Source organism: Dryobates pubescens, chromosome 4, assembly GCF_014839835.1.
Source record: "Dryobates pubescens isolate bDryPub1 chromosome 4, bDryPub1.pri, whole genome shotgun sequence".
Lineage (NCBI taxonomy): Eukaryota > Metazoa > Chordata > Aves > Piciformes > Picidae > Dryobates > Dryobates pubescens.
Window position 1 is genome coordinate 10,145,635 of NC_071615.1, and position 21,220 is coordinate 10,166,854.

General features: G+C 51.3%; 1 protein-coding gene across 1 annotated transcript; it reads left to right on the plus strand.

The window, feature by feature from the left end:
• The first annotated feature begins 616 nt into the window (after window positions 1-616).
• On the plus strand, window positions 617-20,639 carry NAA60 (N-alpha-acetyltransferase 60, NatF catalytic subunit). The gene is made up of 7 exons (XM_054180489.1): window positions 617-728; window positions 12,030-12,145; window positions 13,572-13,701; window positions 15,431-15,527; window positions 18,226-18,460; window positions 19,260-19,444; window positions 19,918-20,639. Exons 2-6 carry the CDS (start codon window positions 12,036-12,038, stop codon window positions 19,414-19,416), a joined length of 729 nt encoding a protein of 242 aa, XP_054036464.1. The 5' UTR covers window positions 617-728; window positions 12,030-12,035; the 3' UTR covers window positions 19,417-19,444; window positions 19,918-20,639.
• The last annotated feature ends 581 nt before the right edge of the window (window positions 20,640-21,220 follow it).

Below are 21,220 nucleotides of genomic sequence, written 5' to 3' on the forward strand. Positions count from 1 at the left end.
AGTCTGATTTGAATGAAACAGCTAAGAAGGAAACTGCTTTTCCTTCTCTGGAAAAGGAAGGTAAATAAAGCATATTATTACAATATCATTATTAACTTTTAGTCATCCCTGAAGCAGGCAGGCAGGTAGATTGATGATTGCTGTAGGTCCTTTCCAGATGAAATTTTCTCCTCTTTTGTGGTCATCTTCTGTTTTCATCATCTTCCTTCTCTTCTTCCTTATTCTTCTTACTGTCCTCTCCCTTCCTCCATCACTTTGTACAGCTTCAACAAGGTAAAATCCTTAAAAAAACCCAAACCCAAGTGATTACCAGGGTGGTGCCCTAGCAGTTTCACCAGTTGTCCCAGTGCCCCTTGCAGTGTAGGATTAGGGGAAACTGGGGCGGAGGTGAGTGATCAACCAGCGTCCTGTTTCCCGAGTCCTTTGTGCCCAAGCACGCCTCGTTAATTAAAAATCCCATTGATTAGCCGCGGTGGCCGCTCCGCGGTGGCTGCTCCGCGTTGCGCTGCTCAAGGCTTGGCTCGGGAGAGCGAGCGTGTGCGCCTGCGCAGCTTCCCTCGTCACGTGCCCTCGGCCAGCCTATAGGGAGGCTTCTTGCTGCGAGGTGCCCGGGCACAGGAAGTACCCGCAGGTGTCCGTCGCGGCCGCCGGCCCGTCGCCCGCTTCCGCCGCTCGGTATGCGCTGAACCGACTCGCCCGCCCCGCGGCGCGCCCGCCGCCACTCCGAGGTGAGCGGAGAAGCGCGGTGGGGCCTTCAGAACCGAGCAGGGGATCGCGGTTGTCATGGCGGCTTACCTCCGGGACGGGTCCGGCCGGGCCCGTCCTGGGCGCAGGTCGCCATGGCAACTCCAGCCCCCAGTTCCTAGGCCGATCCCCTCGGGCTGCCCTGTTCCTTCACCTAGTAGACTCCGAGTTGCGTTCGGTCGCTCAGCCAGCAGCGCAGGGGCGGCTGCAACATTAATGCGTCTCCGTTTCCTTTCCCACTCTAGCAGAATTTCCCTTGGGAGGGCCGGGAATGTGTCCTACGTCGCTAGATCCAGCTCTTTTCTCTTGCAGAGGAGCTCTCTTGGCTGCTTTCTGTCCCCTGACAGCCCGGGTCACGGCTCACAAACATCCTTCTCTTTCCCAGCTTGGCTTCTCTGTGCTGTACAGAAGTCTCTGAAGCAGCCTGTAGGGCTTCAGTAAAGAGAGAGCCGTTGCTCGGCTTTGTATCGAAGTAGTGTAAGAGCTGAATCGCTTTACAGCTTGTATCTTGAATTTTTAATGGCTTCTGATCAAACTGAGCCTTAAATGTCCCAAAGGCTTCGTGGCACAGTGGTTCTTGCTTGGCATGGTGGGAGTAGGCTTTGCCAGAAGTGTGCCTGTTGCTGTGCCTGGTTCCTTGGGCTGTGCAATGGCTGGTTATACCTGTGGTGTGTCTATATGGTGAAAATGACATTTTCATTTCAGAGGCTGCCAAAGCAGCATGCTGAAATTGCTGATTTGTTTCCTCTCCTAATAACCAGGGTGGTGTCCTTGCCACAGGAATTACTGGGTCCAGCCATGAGCTCTTAGACATTCCCCCTTGATTATAGATATCAAATAATCATCAAGCTGTTTAAATATTTATGTTTACTCTGGAGTTTGACCTTTGTTGTAGTTTATCCTGCTTTTGTTATGCTGCAGCACCTCCCAGTATCAGCCAGCCCCTGCTAGGTGACTGTGGTGAGCGCCCCTGAACCTTGGCCTTGCACTGCACTATTTTCTCCTCTCTTGAGAGTTGCCTGGGTGCAGCTGAGTGTCTGACCTTTTATTGACAGATAAATAGAGGCATTAAATACCTGCAGCTAGCCTAGACCAAAGGCTTTTTAAATGTGTGTTTTTCCCAGGTGTGTTTGTTCTGGTAATTCCCAGTATCCTGTTTTGACTGCAGCTGCACAGCACACTGATGTACTCAGGCAACTTGCTTCTGAGAGCATCTTGGGGTTTGTTTTGGTTTGGGTTTTTTTTTCCCTCTTGCAGTGGATAACACAAACAGGAAGTGTTTGCCTTTCTCCAATCTACATTCCTTTTTTATCTACCCACTTACAGACTTCATCTGCCATTTTATTAGCCTTTTGGTGTTGTGTGAGATTTCTACAACTGTGAACAGCTTTAGATTTTCCTGTCCTGGAAATCTATGCCCTGTCCTCAATGATCATCAGCCAGTTTTGTTGCAAATCTATTTCTCTCTTCTACTATCTAGTTTTTGTGAGTGGTGAGTGGGTTATAGCTGCAATCTCCTTTTATTATGCATTCATCCTAGATTTGCTTCCATTTAGCTGCCATAGGCTGTCCTGAGTCCATCTGAGTTTCCACAAAAGCCTTTACTGGGAGGACAATTAGGTTAGCTTTTGGGGAATGCTAGTGCATGCTGGTTTCCAACTAGACCAGCTCCCTCTAGGAATAAACTCTCACAGATTTCTCAGAAGTGAGGCTCTTTTTAAACAAGCCCATAGCTCTCTCCCAACCTTCTATAATTACTGTGAACTCTTCATTTGCACTGGAGCCACCCCCCAGTCAGAAGCAGTGGTATTGGGTACTGCTTGATGCCAGGGTTTTGAGCAGGTGGGTTTAACTTGCTGGCTAAAAGCAGCAGTTCTGTTATGCCTTGAATTAATCTTGGTAGAAAATGAAGCCCCATAGAGCAGCAAGTCAGTCTCGTTCTAACAGGCCTGTGAAATTGCTGCTGCTGCTGTTTCTCTTAGCTGGTTGCTTGATCTGTTTAAAGTGAGACAACTTAACATGTCTGAGTGATCACTGAGGAGCTGTCCTGTCACTGCCCCCCTAAAACCTGTGGCACTCTTCATTGTCCTTTCTTTTCCTGAACCAGAGTGCCATCCTTGTGGCTTTTGGTATCTGGGCTGGCCTCAGGTGTCACAAAACCTTGTGGGAACTGCCAGTGGAATGCAGAAAAATGGTTTTATGTAGTTTGGAGCTCCAAGAGCCTTTAACCCTGTATATTTCTTTTTGTTAATGAAGTCTGGGACTTTTTTCATGTCTGCTATTTTTTTCCCAGTAAGGTTGATCTTTGTTTGCACTTGGGGGTGTTTATTAATGGTTACAAATATCTGAAGGGTGTGGGACAAGAAGAAGGGAACAGATTCCTTTCAGTGGTGCCCTGTGAGAAGACAGGGGGCAACTGACACAAATTGGAACATAGGAGGTTCCACCTCAGCATGAGGAAAAACTTCTTTGCTGTGAGGTTGTGAAGCCCTGGAGCAGGCTGCCAGCTGAGGCTGAGGAGTCTGCTTCTCTGGAGACTTCCAAAACCTGCCTGGATGCATTCCTGTGTGACCTGCTCTGGCAGGGGTGGTTGGACTTTATGATCTCCAGAGGTCCCTTCAAACCCCTGCCATTCTATGATTTCTTCCTGGAGGGTTGTTTCTTTATGGGGGTGGGATGTATTGTGAATATAGGTGCTGGGTTGGTGTAGTCTGGTAAGTTGGTGTTAGTATCTTAGCCCATCAGCTGGTGTGAAATGATGGTCTTGCCGCCCAGGAAGCCACCTCCTCTCTTTATTCCTGGTTATTTTTCACCTCTCCATCCCCAACCCTGGCCACTCCTAGCATAATTCATGGAATGAGCAGGAGCAGGTGAAGCTGTGGTTGCAAAGGCTGACTCTAGATGACAAATACCTGAGCAGTTACAGGTACAATGCTGGGGACTTCCTCGTGAGTGGGGAGCTGAATCAGAGCCCTTCCAGCTCTGCCCTCCTGCTCATCACAGGCTGCTGGCCTGGAGGCAGCCTTTGGTGATGAACAGGGCTCCCTTGGGTGACTCGGTGCCATCCCCCTGCTGTTGTTAGTGCTTTGTTCCTCTGGTGTTAAGATGCTTTTAAAGGAACAATTGGGCTAAGCTGGCCAGTGTAAACTCAGAGAAAGCTCTGTCTTAGCTGAGCATCTCTTCTACAAACTCGAGTTAAGTGCGGTCTGCAGTCGCTGTTAGGGAGGCAGGGTCCTGCCTTCCTGTGCCTTTAACCACTCGCAGCCTGTCTGATGGCTTCAGTGCAGGGTGTTGCAAAACCCCTAGAGCTTCTTGTCTCGTGCCCTGTCCTCCCACCCACACTTTCCTCCTCACAGCAAGGTGGGAATGGGAGGTGCTTAGTTTTACAGTTTCTCCTTTTCAAGGTATTATTGTGGCTGCAAGAGCAGACATCTATGCCAGAATCCATGTGAGGTGTTAGCAGTTTAAGACAGGAGCAGTGGAGTGGGGGCAGGTGTTGAGTGGAGCCTGCTGGAAAACACCACTCAGAAAGAAAAGGAGAAGGAGCCATGTTGGCTCAGAGTTTGAGTTCAGGATCTTGGGGAGGTGCAAGTTTGGGGCACTTCTCTGCCAAGGAGGGAAGGAATGGTGGTTTGGGTTTTGTCCCAGGTCTTGTTTTTTTAAAGCACCTTGTTTGCAACAGCCTCTACAAAGTTACTTGTCTCCTGTAGTGGTGGAGATCACAGTATCACAGTATCACCAAGGTTGGAAGAGACCTCAAAGGTCATCAAGTCCAACCTGTCACCACAGACCTCATGACTAGACCATGGCACCAAGTGCCACGTCCAATCCCCTCTTGAACCCCTCCAGGGATGGTGATTCCATCACCTCCCTGGGCAGCACATTCCAATGGCAAACAACTCTCTCAGTGAAGAACTTTCTCCTCACCTCAAGCCTAAACTTCCCCTGGTGCAGCTTGAGACTGTGTCCTCTTGTTCTGGTGCTGGTTGCCTGACAGAAGAGACCAACTCCCTCCTGGCTACAAGCCCCCTTCAGGTAGTTGTAGACAGCATTGAGGTCTCCCCTGAGCCTCCTCTTCTCCAGGCTAAGCAACCCCAGCTCCCTCAGCCTCTCCTCACAGGGCTGTGCTCGAGGCCTCTCCCCAGCCTCATTGCCCTTCTCTGGACACGTTCAAGTGTCTCAGTGTCCTTCTTAAACTGAGGGGCCCAGAACTGGACACAGGACTCAAGGTAAGATGGAGAAGGAGGGGACAGGGCTTTATCGAGCTTGGTAATGAGGACAAGTGTGGGAAATGGAGGCAGCTCGGGTTCCCCTCTGCTAGTGTTTGTACTACACAAAGCTGAATCCCTGGCAGGTTGTTTTTTTTAGTCACTACATAGGTTTTGTGCGTAGCTGTTTGCTCTGACTCAGAAATGGCAGCGAGCCTGCATGTGTGATGAGTCGTTTGGGGTGGGTTTGTTGTTCCCCGGAGGAGCAGCTGCCTCTTGGAAACTTGCCGTGTTCAGCACTGGCGAGGTCCTGGAGCTCTCCTCTGCCCAGCTCCTGGTTGTGAATGTGGCTCTTTTGTGACCCTCGGGTTTGAGCTCCCTGCAGTGCTCCCGTCTCAAAGCAGATTTTCTCTTCTGCGTCTTAACAAGAAAAGATTTAGCGGCGAAGCCCTCTTAGAGATTCCTGTTGGCCGCTCCCGCAGGAGTCGCCGTATCTGGGGCAGCAGGAAGCCTTTTGCAGCCTGCATGAGAGAGGCTTTATCCTGGCACCGGCTCCTGCGAAAGCCAGGGCTCCAGGAATGCGTGTACCAGGAGCTGCAGGGTGAAGGAACAGCTCAGGAGGCATCTCACATGCAAAACACTGACACTCCTGCTGCTGGAAGGCCGGCAAGGCAAACCTGAAGCGTGCAGGGGCTCAGGGATACCACTGGGAAAGCATTTCACCACCAGTAAGTGTTTTCATTTCAAGTGAGTGAGTGCTGCTTGCTGCGCAGGTGGAACTGCATTTTGCCTTTTTAATATCCTCTTGGGGTCTGTTTCAAATCCTGCTCCTTCGTGGCAGGAGGCCAGAGTGTTAATTGCTGGGGTTCTGTGGGGTTTGGCTTCCAGGTTTTGAGTGCTGTGGTGTGCGTGCCTCGGGCTGGGTGTAATGGAAAGGGAAGTGCAGAGCTGGGGCTGAGGCTCAAGTGCGTTTCACAGAGTGATGTTGTCAGGATCTCGGAGCTGAGGACAAATTGGCTGAGCAGCGTGGGGTGAGCCTTTGGGAGGAAGGCTGAAAGCCAGGATGGGTTTTCCCAGGTTGTGTGCCACAGTGCTGCCTTCCTGGCTGCCTGAGTCCAGTGTGCTCTGGCCAGGCTCTCACAGACAGTCTCACAGACAAGGAGGATTTAATACCAGATGGACTTGTTTGGCATGTTTGGGGTTCATTGGGGTTTGGATTTAGCAGGGTGATACTCAACACACTGAAACCACAGGACAAGCATAGCACAGCAACTGCAGTGCACACTGGAATCCAGACACAAATGTCGTGTCTGTTACTGGTTTCTGTATGCTCACCAGAATGGTGCTCAGCACCTGCAGTCACCAGGAAGGGACATGCAGACTGAAGCCAGCTCAGGCTCTTTGCTTCCTTCAAAGTTTTTGTACTTTATTTTTATACTTTGAGCTCAGCCTTGTATCTGCTTTCCCCATGCTTGCCTGGCTAGCTCAGGAAGACATTGTTCTTTGTTAGTTGTCTCTGAGCACCTGACAGTTCACTGCTGCAGCTGTTTATCTAAACCCAAGGTTACTCTCCAGTCTCCCTGCCTCTGAGACAAATTCATCTTTCTTTGCAGCACTTTCTTCCCCAAGCTCACTGGTTTTTGCCCTCCTCCACTGCAGGGGTGTACTGGTTGTGCACACTGCCCTGGATGAATTTACTGGGGAAGAAAGTCCAGGCACTGTCAAAGTCTTTTCTCCAGCCTGATGTCCTGGAGAGAAGTTCATTAGAGCCTGGGGGGTGCTTGGAAGCAAAGGGGTTGCACAGAGCAGGGCTGGGCTACTGGCATATCTTCAAGATCATAGAATCAACAAGGTTGGAAGAGACCTCAAAGATTATCAAGTCCAACCTGTCACCCAACACCTCATGACTACTGAACCATGGCACCAAGTGCCATGTCCAGTCCCCTCTTGAACACCCCCGGGGATGGTGACTCCACCACCTCCCTGGGCAGCACATTCCAATGGCCAATGACTCTCTCAGTGAAGAACCTCACCTTGAGCCTAAACTTCCCCTGGTGCAGCTTGAGACTGTGTCCTCTTGAACATCTTCTTGAGATGTGACAGCCTGGGAGATTGTACAGGAGGAAGGTGGATGAAGAGGGCACTTTTTTGTCTAGAAGGAACCTGCTGCTGAAGGAGTTTAAGACTGGAAGTCTTGTGCTAGTGTATGTCCCTGAGTGACCAGGGGACTACAAGGGGCTCCAAGGTGCTGGTAGACATGACCAAAAAATCACTGTGCCTGGGTGAAAAGGTGTGATAAATGGCATAGTCTAGTGTCCAGACCCTGTTGGCAGCCTTATCAGTACATTAGTTTCAGACCAAGGCATAAAATCAGTCATTTTATCCTGGACTGCTCATTAAGAGTCTCATTCGCTCCAAACATCTGCTTCTGCTGATGCAGGGAACGGAGCGATGGCAGCCTTGGGCAGCACTCCCCTGGGATGTGATTAATGGCTCAGAAAGGGAGGTGGAACAATCTCCATTCTGCTCAGAACTCTTAACTCCAGGCTCTGTTGGTTTGCATGCCATACCAGGAATGAGGAGAATCATCATCTGGGGTTTGTGTGTTGCTTTGTTGTCCCAAATGAACCTGCATGGGGTTCCTGGAAGGAGCAGGAGCATCACATGGGATAACTGGAGTGTAACAAATAGCACCTAGAGGTAAGCTCCTATTGCACACAGGGCAGAGATTGTTGGGCTGGTGCAGGCAGCACATCTAACACCCCAGCTTTGCAGTTGCACCTTTGGGTGCAAAAGTATTAGTCTGAGTCCAGGCAGGGTGCAGAGATTTGCTCCTCACTGATGTTAAGTGGGGCTGTGGACTGGAGCAACCTGACCTAAGATGGGCTGAACCCTGAAGGATCTTCTCAACCTTATTTTTATTCTGTGATCAGACCTGAAGCAGTATCTAGGAGGGATCAAACCAAGTATTTAAATACTTCCAAATTCATCTCCTATTGCTTTGATAGTATTGCCCTAAGTCCTAGAAGCACCTCTTTGAGATTCTTGGTAATCAATTCATGATGCTTTCAAATCCAGTGACACTTTTATTGTATTAAGTGAAAAGAGCTTGCTAATGGGTGTCTGTGTGGAGCACTCCCTGTGAGACCAGTAACCTAAAAACACAGTAAGCTGAGAATGAAGTGCAGAAGGGAAATCTTCACTGCTTTGTGGGAATTAGACCTTTGGCTGGTTCAGATTGAATGGTTTAATATAAATCACATCCCCAGTGGCAGATAGCATAAAGTAGAGAAAGTTGTGAAAACTCCTGCTGGTCCTTAGGATAGGATAGGATAGGATAGGATAAACCAGGTTGGAAAAGACCTTTGAGGTCATCAAGTCCAACCTATCATCCAACACCATCTAATAACTAAACCATGGCACCAAGCACCCCTTCCAGTCCCTTCCTAAACACCTCCAGGGATGGGGACTCCACCACCTCCCTGGGCAGCACATTCCCTTGGCCAATCTCTCTTGCTGGGAAGAGTTTCTTCCTAACATCCAGACTAAACCTTCCCTGGCACAGCTTGAGACTGTGTCCTCTTGTTCTGGTGCTGGTTGCCTGGGAGAAGAGACCAACCCCCACCTGGCTACAACCTCCCTTCAGGGAGTTGTAGACAGCAATAAGGTCTCCCCTGAGCCTCCTCTTCTCCAGGCTAAGCAACCCCAGCTCCCTCAGCCTCTCCTCACAGGGCTGTGCTCCAGGCCTCTCCCCAGCCTCGTTGCCCTTCTCTGGACATGTTCAAGTGTCTCAATGTCCTTCTTAACCTGAGGGGCCCAGAACTGGACACAGGACTCTGGGTCTTCTGTTCAGGACTCTGGCCCTGCTATTTGCAGCATGTCATGGGCTGTGCAGAGGACCCAGATCTTGGGTGTTCACCCAGCTATCTGAAGAGCCAGAGGCTCTCACCTAGGACTGAAAAGAACTGATTTTTGCCTGGGATTTCTCCTGGTCATAGCAGCCACCTTCTGCAGCTCCTGCAGCAGGCCAGGGAGGAAGGTGCACAGGGCTGCTCTTCCAAAACCTTGTGGCAGCAGACAGTGCCCCAAGAGCGTTCTTGAGACGTGCAGGAGCGCTCGGATTGGGTCACGTCACGCGGCGCGGACAGAGAAGTCCCTGCAAACACAACCCCTGCTGGGAAACTGCTGTCTGCATTTGAGGGGAGGGGCATTATCCTCTTGAACAAAACAATCATGGATTACTTTTTTAAGGCTGGCCTCAGCTGCAGGATAAGGCATAATGCTTGCCCAGCTCTTTGAGAATATAGTGTTAAATAAACATGAACTAATCCTCACAAGAATGTGTCCTCTGCTGGCTCTGCCTCTCCTGCAGCAGCTGCTGGCCAAGTCTGCTCCTAGGCCCTTGTCTTTTCTTCTCATGAGCAAAACCATGACTCTGTCGTGGTTATTTCGCTTCCCCCTGATGTATTAATGCCCAGAGGGCTGGCAGAGAAGGGCTGCTGCCTTACAGGAGCATCAAAACTTCTCCAGAAGAATAAAATGTATGAGAATGAGCACTGCTGCTGCAAACCTGAGCACTGCCTAATGCCCACTAATGAAGTGATGCAGCAGGGCTTGGAGCTTTGCCACAACCAGAGCGGCTCTGGCTTAATGTGACTGCTTGCTCCTCCCTCCTTTCCCTTCCCTGAAGCTGATCTTAGGCTACCCAAGCTTTTGACTCTGGTCTGGGAACAATTTTGCCCTCATCTCATGATCCAGTGGTGGGTCACTGGTCTGAAATGGCTCAGCAAAGGGGCTAGCAAGGCTGGGAGGAGAGGGTGGGTGGGACTGGGGTCCCCACTGCTGCGACCTCAACGAGCAGGAACAAATCAGCTGCAGCAAGGGAACATTCCCTTGCTTCAGGGTCCCACAGGGTAAAGCTGAGGCATGATAAAAGGTCACCAGGGGCTGGTGGTGGGGAGTGTATCACTGCTTCCATCCAAAGTCTAACCTCAGAGGGCTTGAGCCAGTTCTGGGAGTGTAAAATTAGTTTTAAAAGCAGCAAGGAGGTGTGTGGGGTTTCTAGGTGCTTCAGTTGTTTTGAACCCAGCATCTGAACCAGTTGTGGAAGCTGTGGGCTGCTTGGTAGATGTTCATCCCCCATCCTAGAACAGGCTGTGAAATAGCTGTGGTTCTCTTTAGGGACCTCTTTGGAGAAGAACAAGCAATCCAGATCAATGTATGGGTCCCCTTGGATGCCCTTCTCAGGAAGGTGTGTGGGACCAGTCACTGGGAGGGAGGCTGTGTCTGGGAAGGATCCCTTGCTTGACAAAACACCAGCCCATGTCATCTTTTTCAGGAGCTGTTGGAGAACATCTTTGGACCTCTGCTCTGTTAAAGCATTTTGCCATTCTTTCTACCTGGGGGGAGAAGGGCTGGCAAAATTTCCTCTAGACCTTAATTGTATCCCTTCTTCTGTTGCTCTGTGGGCTGTTTGATGTGTTCCAAGTCACACACAATCCAGTGGAAGAGCTCCTCCTTCCTCCCTGGGAGATCCAGGCAGATGAGCCTAGAGGTGTTATGCTGCTGTCTGGGAGGATGGTGGATGAGAGCTCACACTGTTCCTGTCAGCAGTGCTGATTCCTTCTCTTTCAGCACTGACGTTGAGTTCCAAGGACCTCAGCACCTGGGGACTCTGCTCTTTGGCCATCACCATATAGTGCTAACTGGGAGTTGCTCTCTACCAGTTCATCACAGAATCACAGAATGGTTTGGGTTAGAAGGGACCTTAAAAGATCATCTAGTTCCAGTGCCCCTGCCATGGGCAGGGACACCTCCTCCTAGACCAGGTTCCTCAAGGCCCCATCCAACCTGGCTTTGAATGCTTCCAGGCTTGAAACCTCCACAAATTCTCTGGGTAACCTGTTGCAGTGCCTCACCATCCTCATGGGAAGAATTTTTTCCTAATGTCTAATCTAATCCAGCTTCTTCACTCTGAAGCCATTACTCCTCATCCTGTCACTCCATGGCCTTGTAAAACCTCCCCAGCAATCCTGCAGGCCCCTTCAGGTACTGGGAGGCTGCTCTAAGGTCTCCTTGAAGCCTTCTTTTCTCCAGCCTGAACAACTCCAGCTCTCAGCCTGTCAAGGAACTGCAGAAAGAAGCTGGATTGTGGAGTTTAATTTAGGGGTGGGCTGTGGATTTTATGGCTTAGCCTGGTTTTCCCTTTGGGGTGCATGAAGGGAGAGCAGTCACACAGGGCTGTGTGCTGCCCTGCGGCAAACCGGGACATTGCCTGTGCCTGCCCCTTTCATGTGCCTTTGCCAGTCAGTGTGTGTCAGGGAGGTGATGTGATTCCTGCTTTGAAACTGCTCAAATGGCACATCTGGCCCCTTTAAATCTGCTCCTTCTCCTGCTTGAGTTTCAAAGGCAGAGCAGTGGAGAGCTGAGCAGCCCTTCCAGCAGGAGGTGCACGCAAAGCTGCTGCCGGCAGCTCGCCCCTGTCGCGCAGCATTTCCAAGCCAAGGTTTTGGCCCCTTAAAACAGGGGAAAGAAAGTAGAACCAAAAGCAAATTATCTTTTAAATGAGAGGTAGCCACCCTTTTCTCTTTGCATCCTGCTCTGGTGGTTTTACCTGGGACTAGGAGTGCTGAGGTGAGAGAGACAAATCTGTGGACAGAGAACTGCAGGTAGCCCCTGAAAGAGTGCAGAGTCCTGCAGCTGCCCTGTCTCTGCCTGCCTTGTTTGCAGTCTGTGCTCAATCTCACAGGGGCTTTGTCCTGCCTAAAGCCTGTTCTTCATTCATGCCTCTGTGCTGCAAATGCTTTTACAACCACTTCAGTTGTTGCTTGCTTCTTTCCTTCCAGTACCTTGTTAAAAGAGGCTGAAGACATCAGAGTGAGCATCCTGCACGAGGTCAGCAGGGCCGTGGGTTATTTTCATCCTCCTTCAAAACTCGTGCTGCCAGGAAGAACTTTATTGATAAGAGAGACTGATACTGAGAACCTGCTGCTGCCTTTGTGCAGACAGCTGACTGAAGCTGAGGGTCAGGATCTGTGCCTCCTCATTCCTAATGTGTTCCCAACTCTTCTCTTGCAGGCGTGAATGACAGAGGAGGTGCCCCCGGCTGCACTGACGGACGTAAACCTGCGTCTGCTCTGCCACGATGACATAGACAGGGTGAAACAGCTCTGTGGTGACTGGTTCCCAATAGAGTATGTAACTGGTGCTCTTGAATGTCTTTATCAATGATCTGCATGAGTGCATCCTCAGTGGGTTTGCAGATAACACTAAGCTGGGAGGAATGTTGATCTGCTGGAGGGTCAAAAGGCTCTGCAGAGGAACCTGGCCAGGATGGTTCAATAGGCTAAAGCCATTGGGATGAGATTCAACAAGGCCAAGTGCCAGGTCCTGCACTTGGGTCACAACACCCCCACGAATGCCTCCAGGCTTGGGGCAGAGTGGCTGGAAACTGCCCAGCAGAGAAAGACCTGGCAGGGAGAAAGACCTGGCTGGAAATGAGCCAGCATGTGCCCAGGTGGCCAAGAAGGCCAACAGCATCCTGGCCTGGATCAGCAGTAGTGTGACCAGCAGGAGTAAGGAAGTTCTGGTGCTGTACTCAGCGCTGGTAAGGCCACACCCTGAATGCTAGGTTCAATTTTGGCCCCTCACTCCAAGAAGGACATTGAGAGGCTGACCTCTGTCTGTCCCACATCAGTTCCCTAGACCCCCATTTGTGCCTGCACAGGACTATGGAGCTTCCCTGAGGGACAGACAGAGCTTTCTGCCTTAGAGCAGCCAGTGAAGCTACAGCTGTAGCCTTGAAGGCTCTTTTTTCCCCCTTTAGCTTTGTTGGGAAGGTTTATAGAGGATTTTAGTGGATTATAATCAATGTTGCACAAAATGTAATAAACCAGGAAAGGCAGTCATAACATTTTGAATGTGCAGCTTTCTTGTGAACACAAGGTGTGCTGAAGTCTCATGTGGAAGTAAATCAGAGTACCCTCATTTCCCTTCCATAGCTGCAGCAGAGCTGGAGGCTGGGGATGTGATTTTGGGGTACAAACATGCAGTGGGTTTTTTCACACATGTATCAAATTAATGAGATCCTCTTAGATGAGGGCAGATGGATCTTGCATTTAAAAATAACTTGCTAAAGATGGAAGTGAGAGCTCTGGGCAATGAATGTAAAAGGGAAGTGTGGCTGTCTCAGCAAGGCAGGAGGCTGTTACAGGAGCAGCCTGCATTGCTGCTTGGATGCAGCTGAGAGGAACCCTGCTACCACATGGGGTGCAGCAGCTGTCTGGTGTTCACTGCTGCCACACCACAGTTCAGGCAGGAAAGGTGATCAGCTTCTTCACCTAGATTTCATGGGATAAGCTAAATTAGTAGCACAGAAGGAACTTTAAATTGACCTGTGGCTGAGCTCCTTGGCTGCATGTCTTTGCCAGGATGGCCCTTCCAGCTTCCCTCCCTTAGTCTTGGCTACGATCCTTCGGGCTGTGGTTCCAGGGACTGGCATTTAAAGGCTTTGCTGCCCATTTCCATTTGAGCAGCACCTCAACACAGTGTTGGCTGTGGCACTGCCTGCTCTTGTGGGCTCTATCCTACTGAACATCCCTGCTTTTTCTTCCTTCCCAGGTACCCTGACTCATGGTACCGAGATATCACTTCCAACAAGAAGTTCTTTTCCCTCGCAGCCACCTACAGAGGCTCCATCGTGGGCATGATAGTGGCAGAGATCAAGAGCAGAACAAAGGTGCATAAAGAGGTAATGCTACTAACCTGTGCTTCAGCAGGAGACAGGCCACCTCCTGCCATGGTTAGCTGGGATGAAACTTGCTCTGGGTGTTCTTCCCCCCTCCATCCAGATGCTTGTAAGAGCAATCCTGAGTTAATTTTAAGAAAGCAAGGTGCTGATTTCCAGCTGCTGGAGCGTGGGTGATGGGATGTCTGAGCACTGGGGCTGCTGAGCAGCCTGCTACTACAGAGTCTCTTCTTGCTGGAGCTAGGCAGCCATGCACTGATGATGAAGAGATCAAATCATGCAGGCAGAATCCAAAAGTGACAGCATAGCAGGACACTTAACTGCTGCCTGGCTGGTTTTGTGTGCCTGGCTGTGGCTGGTGAATGAGGTATGTGAAGCTGTGGGAGAACCAACCTCTTCATCTCTTAGGGAAGGCTTAAAATTCCTTAGCTGTGCTGGGTCTGTCACTGCTGTGACTTCCTGCAGAAATTCCTCTGTTTACAGGGTCACTGTCTCGAGCACAAAGCAGAGGTAAGCAGGCTGCAGAAAGCTCAAGCTGCAGGGATAGCAGAGCTTGGAGGCCAGGAGAGGCAACACAGTGCAGCAGAGAGGTGAGGAAGAGGTGGTCACTGGAGACAGTATGGGAAAAAAGAGTTGGGTCAGTGTAGGGAAAACAGTATAAGCAAGGGGAGGAGGAACAGCAGGGGCAGTGCAGCGAGTGCAGAACTTGGAGAAGGCCATCAGCAATAACCTGAACGTTGGTAGGAACCAAGAGCTGTGGCTCTACTCACTCTAGCTGTCTGGCTTCACCTCAGAGCTAGACTGAGTCAGAAACTGCACCTTCAGTAGCTTTAACAAAAGGCTCTTGTTGCAGCCAAGCTGAAAGCCAGGGGCTTGGTCAGACACTGCTCCAGGCAAGTGAGCCTGAAGAGCATGCTCCTTGTCCTCTGCAGCAGTACAGAGAGCTCCAGGTGACACCAAACTCAGCTGGAGCATGCAGGCAATAATGTCTGTTGCTGGCTTGATCTAGACACTGCTGGGTTGCTCCAGAATTGACACTTTGAACCCTTCCTGGGAAAGAATACAAATATATTCTGTACCTAAGCCCACAAATAATGTATACAGTAAGGGAAGCTGAGTGGCTAAAAGAATTGGGGGTTGTTTATCCTGGAGAAAAGGAGGCTCAGGGGAGACCTTCTGGCTCTCTACAACTCCCTGAAAGAAGGCTGGAGCCAGGTAGGGGTTGGTTTCTTCTTCCTAGCAACAAGAATTAGAAGAAATGGCCACAAGTTGCACCAGAGGAAGTTCAGGTTGAACATTAGAAGAAACTTCCTCACTGAAAGGGTTTTTAGCCACTGGAACAGGCTGCCTAGGGAGGTGGTTGAATCCCCATCCTTGGAGGTGTTTCAAGGTCACAGAGGCATGGTTTAGCACCAGGCTTGGTACAGTTAGAGAATGGTTGGACTCAATGATCTTAAAGGTCTTTTCCAACCACAACAATTCTATGATTCCATGAAACATCATGATTTGTGTTCATGCCTGGGAAGGTGACAGGAAAGTAGGAGTAACCCCTCAGGCACCATGCTTGGAGGTTTTTAACTCCCCACATCCCTTCCAGAAGCTTCAGCTGAGACTGTTCAGTGGAGAAGTTTCCTGCTGTGTCCTTGCTTTCACCTGTTCCACTACAGGACTCTTGCTTCCCCCTGTGCCTCCCCAGGTATCCTACTAAATGTCTTGTCATATCTCCACTCAGGATGGAGACATCCTAGCTTCCAATTTTCCTGTGGACACTCAAGTTGCTTACATCCTAAGTCTTGGAGTGGTGAAGGAGTTCAGGAAACATGGAATAGGTAAGATGCTGCTAAGTGACAGCTCTGTTGCTGGTGTTTGCCATGTGTGGGTGGTGGGCATGGGTGAAGGAGCTCCACCATTTCACCACAGTACCCTTTGAAACAAGCTTGGTGGTGACTGGTATGAGCAGGTGGGAAGGTGATGCACTTGCATCCCCTTCTTGGTGTCCATGCAGCTGCACTGAGATGTTCTCACTGGTGCAGGCACAGCACAATGTGCAGGTGTTTCTGCAGAGCACAACCAGGCTTTGTCCATCTTGTCCCCAGGGGCCAGCTGAGCACACCAAAAACTTGCAGTCCTGCTGCTCAGACTGACTGAAAGTGCTGAGACTGCAGCCCTTCACACTGGGAAATGCTGCAGTCAGGAGGGCTTATCTCCAGTCAGAGCAGGATGGGTTTTGTCATCACATAAGTGCTCTTCTGCTGCCACTTCAAGCCTGATCTAGATCTTTGGTCTGTGAAAGGAAACAGACCAGGTTTGGCAGCATGACCCAGTGTGGCACATCTGGAGCCCCTTCAGTAGATACAGACACAACTCATCTTCTTCAAGCCCTCTCTTCTGCCCCAGGCATGTTTAGAGAGGTACCAGCTGATAGGATCCATAAAGACATGAGCAGAAGGGTCCTCAGGAGGAGCACTGTGCTTAAAACTTACATTGAAATGCTGCTGGAGGGAAATTTTCTGTAGAGAGAAGACAGCAGCACAGAACAGTGCTCAGGAAAGGTGGTAAAGAGGACTCCTCTGAAACTGTGGTGGGTTTGAGTCCTCTTTCAGTTTCCAAATCCCAAGTCCTTTTCTTTTTTTTCCCAGCTCCATCTTTCTGGAATGTTCCCCTTTCAGAATCAGTATTTGCTGTACCTGTTACATCCCTGCAGCATGTCATTGTGCTCTCTCAAAGACTTTGGGCTTGTACCTGTAGCAAAATAACCTAAAAAGCTGCTGCCACCTTCTTCTTTGAGACCTTTCTCCTGAGAGTTCTGAGAGTTCTTCTGCTTGTGTTTGAAGCTGAAGTCTTTCATGCAGGAAGCTTTTCCCTCCAGGCATACTTCTGAGCACTAAAGCTCTCATTTTTCTCTGGCAGGCATGAAAGGCTTTGGTTTCTAGTTCTCTGCTATTCTCAAACCAGAGGGCAGCTGGGTTTCTGTGAGATGGGAGAGAGGAATATAGCTCACAGCAGAATTAAACTGCTCTCCTGTTGATGTCTCTCAGTGGCTTTTTGTGCTTGGCTGATAGAAATTCTCACTCAGTATCAAGTCACCATGAAGTCAGTGCTGGTGATTTCTGCTCTTGAGCTCCTGTGGGTGCTGCTGAAAGTCCTGTGTGCTGTGGTGAGTGTGGAACAGCAGCAGAGATCTCATCTGGGTGTTTGTGTTAGCTGAGCTGTTTCTTTAGCCTGTGGTTACCATACCTGAGGGAAGAGGTTTCTCTGCAGGTTCTGCTGGGTCCTTCCTGCCATGCTGTGGTAGTTTGGGTGAACCTTCAGGTCTTGTCTCTTGGCACTGAAATATTCTCTCTGCCCTTTTCTGGTTTCTTCTGCTGAAAATCCAGGTTGAATGGGACTCTGCCTCAGCTCTCCTCCTTAGAAGGGACCTAAATCCTACCAGATCTTAGATTTTCATTGGAGTTCAGTGGACACAGTGCAGCAACCTGCTTGTGAAGTTCTGTTTTGACACTGGGCTGTGTATAATAGCTTTGAAACAGAGCAATGTGATGGAACTGATAGCACTGAAAATGAGTCACTGACCTCCCCCAGAGCCCAGTGCTGCTTGACTGCTATTGTCAGATTCCCCTGTCTGGCTCATCGCTGTGGTGTCTGCACCAGGAGGTGGTGTCTGGATAAGATCTGTGTTGTGAAGCTGTGCTCACAGGCAAGAGGAGAGCCTGGGAGGTTCCTCCAGAGGGTCTGTGAGAACTGGTGGGCTCTGGGGTCTTCAAGCATGTGCAGCAATTGCTGCTTAGACCCTGGGGGCAAGATCTCAACCTGCAAAGCCTTTTGCTGTCCCTGAGGAGGCAGCTGGTGTCCCTGGTGGACAAGAAGTTATCCATGGGGCAGCAATGTGCCCTTGTGGCCAAGAAGGCCAATGGGATCCTGGGGTGCATTAAGAGGAGTGTGTCCAGCAGGGTTCTCCTCCCCCTCTACTCTGCCCTAGTGAGACCTCGCCTGGAACATTGCATCCAGTTCTGGGCTCCCCAGTTCAAGAGGGACAGGGATCTGCTGGAGAGAGTCCAACAGAGGGCTACCAGGATGCTGAAGGGACTGGAGCACTGCCTGGGGAGGAGAGGCTGAGAGCCCTGGGGCTGTTTAGTCTGGAGAGGAGAACACTGAGAAGGATTTTAATATAAATATCTGAGGGCTGGGGGTCTGGAAGGACAGGACAGCCTCTGCTCCCTCGTGCCCTGTGAGAGGACAAGGGGCAGTGGGTGTAAGCTACAGCACAGGAAGTTCCACCTCAACATGAGGAAGAACTTCTTTAGTGTAAGGATCACTGAGCACTGGAACAGGCTCCCCAGAGAGGTTGTGGAGTCCCCTCTGGAGATCTTCCAGAGCTGACTGGATGCATCCCTGTGTGACCTGCGCTGCATTATGTGGTCCTGCTCTGACAGGGGGTTGGAGTCCATGATCTCCAGAGGTCCATTCCAACCCCTGACATCCTCTGTGAGCTGCACTGTGTGATTCTGCTGCTCTTGCTTTCCACAGGTTCGCTCCTGCTTGAGAGTTTGAAAGACCATATATCGACGACTGCCCAAGACCACTGCAAAGCCATCTACCTGCACGTCCTCACCACTAACAACACAGCAATAAACTTTTATGAAAACAGAGACTTTAAACAGCACCACTACCTGCCCTATTACTATTCCATCAGAGGAGTCCTCAAAGATGGCTTCACCTATGTCCTCTACATCAACGGCGGCCACCCGCCCTGGACAATCTTATATCCTTTACCCCCGCTCTGGTTAGCCATGGAGCACACTCAGCAGACCCCCAGCTCTGGTTTGGCTTAACAGCAGCAACCCAGCAAAGCATGACCTGGCTGGGTCTGGGGACTGCTGCCTGCACAGATGCAAGGTTAATGCAAAGCCAGAAGGAAGGTGATGTTGGAGGGATGTGACAGCGACCCATTTGTGCCCAAGGTGTCCCAGGAACAGCTCGGGGAGGCAGTGTGGGGTGGTACATTGACTTCTAGGTTGGAGCAGGTTTGATACCAGTGCTAGCAAGTGCTGGTGTTCAGCCAAAGTGGGAGATGGGCTGTGGCTTGTGGGGTGCAGGATTTGGCCAGGAGCACAGCAGAGAAGCCCCTGGTCTTGCTTCCTGTGGCCTAGGATTTCCTGTGACTCAGGCCTGGCCTGGACCTCGACAGGCTGACTTTGGGAGTTTGTCTCAGGGGCTGGATCGTGGAGAAGCAATTTGATCTTTCCCAGTGTAGCCAGTCAGCCCAGACCCCTCCAGGCAGGTGGGTGGGTTGCTGTCCCCATAGGAACCTGCTGTGCAGTGCAAAGGGAGCTAGCAGCTGCTTAGGGGAAGCATTTCCCACCTAAGCTGCAGCCAGTGTTCAAACTTGCCATCTACTGCAGTGCCTTTGACAGGGGGAGCAGACAACTGACAGGAGCAGATCTGAGCAGAGTGGCTGTCACTGTGTCCTGACATCTCTTTGGGCAGTGCCAGTCCACAGGGTATCTTTGGTCAGTTGTGAAGCTGCAGTGTGGATCTTGCTGCCCTTAACTGATGACCACTGACTACCTGCAGCACATTGGCTCGACGCTGGCCAGCCTGAGCCCCTGCTCCATCCCCCAGAGGATCTACCGACAAGCCCAGAGCCTCCTCTGCAGCCTCCTGCCCTGGTCTGGCATCTCTGCCAAGAGTGGCATCGAGTACAGCAGGACCATGTGACTGAGCCCAGGATGTACAAAGAGCAAAGGTGGGTGCCTAAGGAGCTGCTTTCACTGCCTCCTTGGCCATGCCCCACAGCCACTCTCCTGGGGCAGCCAAGAGCATCCTGCAGCACAGGCTGCTGAAGCTGCAGCTCTGCTGTTTGGGCCAGCTGCTACGTAAGGTGTCTGGGGCATTGCTCTGCTCTGGTCTCCAGCCTGTGGCCAAGCTCCTACTGGTTTCATTTGAAGAGAATCTGAACTCTGGTCTTGTTTAGCTGAGCCTGGAGCCTGACAGATGTCCTGTCTTTGCTGTCTCTCCTTTTCCCAGCTCTGTTAAACCAAGGCCCAGCGCTGCTGGGTCCTCACTCTTCCCCTAGCTCCGTGTCCCAGCACAGTAACTGGTAGTCCATTTGCCACCAGCTGCATTGCATGTATCTGACAACAGGGTCTCCAGGACAGTGGCTTGAGGTGACCTGTAACACCTGGCTACCCCAAGGCAGCTGCCCTCTTCTTTCCCTAGGCTCGTTCTTCCTCCCATCTCCTGAACCATCGGCGCCGCACGGATCCCGGCGATGACAGCTCCTGGTCAGAGACCCAGCCCCAGGAGGAGCCTCCTCGTTCCACACACTGACCAAGATTTGGCAGACTCCACACCTGCTGGGCTGCAGCCCTGACTTAGCCCCGTGGCCTGGAGCCTGCGAGCTGCCTGGGCAGGCCTGGCTGGCGTGCGAGGTGCCAGGCTGTGCCCTGGCTGAAGGCCCTTTGCCTCACCCCTCTGTGTGCATGTCGCACTGTCCCTGCCACGTCCCTCGCCTCTGGTTTGCTCCTACTTGTGTACGTGATGGAGAGAGGTCCCTGCTGCTCCCACCCCACAGCTGCTGGAAGCAGTGCTGATGAGGTTAATGAAGGTGCACTGACCAAGCATGCAAATGAGCCCTGAGTGCCCTGGCAGGCCACTGGCAGAATATTTGGCCGTGCCCTTGGTGCCAGGGAAGTGGGGAGCAAGGATCACATCTGGGTCCTGCCGAGTCAGCTGCTGGTGCTTCTTGCAGTTACCTTCCAGGGAGGGCAACTGCCTCGCATGAGAACCCACCCAGCCCCACAGCCCTCTGGAATCACCCAAAACGAAGCATCTAATTGAGGATGTATCAAGTAGAAGGCAGGGAATGAAATTGCTATTTCATAGTGAAATATATATCTATATTATACTGTAGAGAGCTTTCTGCCTTTGTCCAAAGCTGGAACACAGCAGGGGAGGGAAGCTGGGGGGTGTAGAGCTGCTGCTGCTGCCAGAGCCCTGCAGGGTCCTGCCAGCCCTTGTCCAGTGGGCTGGCCTCCTGCAGGAGGTTTGGGGATGCACAGATCACAGCAGCTTTTCCTTGCTGAAGAGAAGCCCTCCCAGCTGCTCACTGGTGTGGGGCTGGGCCTCAGCTCACCAGTGGTTCCTGTCCACATGCTGCAGCCTTCTGTCTTGGGAGGTTCAGTGAGCACCTTGTTTTTAGAGTGCAGTCCCCCAGACAGGCCCATGAAAGAAGTGCAGCAGGTCCTGTACCCTGCCAGCTTCCCCTTCCTTGGCTGAGGCTCTCCTGCCCAGCACTGTGTTCCTCGGTCCCCTCTCCAGTTGGAAGCTGGATGTGCGCAGAGGCCTGAGCCAGGCCTGGTGCAGGGCCTGTGTGCATGGGCAGTGCCAACTCTGGCAGCAGGCACAGGCAAGAACCAGCCATGAGACACAAAGCAGCAAGGACCAAGGCTCAGGAGGGAAGGAGAAGTCTGTCAAGATTGTGCAGCCTGGCTGACTGCACAGTGGGTCAGTGTCTGTCAGC

Excerpts from the sequence above, each read along its gene's own strand:
- NAA60 (XM_054180489.1), top strand. The coding sequence starts at position 12,036 with ATGACAGAGGAGGTGCCCCCGGCTGCACTGACGGACGTAAACCTGCGT. Across the intron at positions 15,528-18,225 it reads GTTCAGGAAACATGGAATAG|GTTCGCTCCTGCTTGAGAGT; the intron begins GTAAGATGCTGC and ends TGCTTTCCACAG. Across the intron at positions 18,461-19,259 it reads CACCCGCCCTGGACAATCTT|TGACTACCTGCAGCACATTG; the intron begins ATATCCTTTACC and ends ACTGATGACCAC.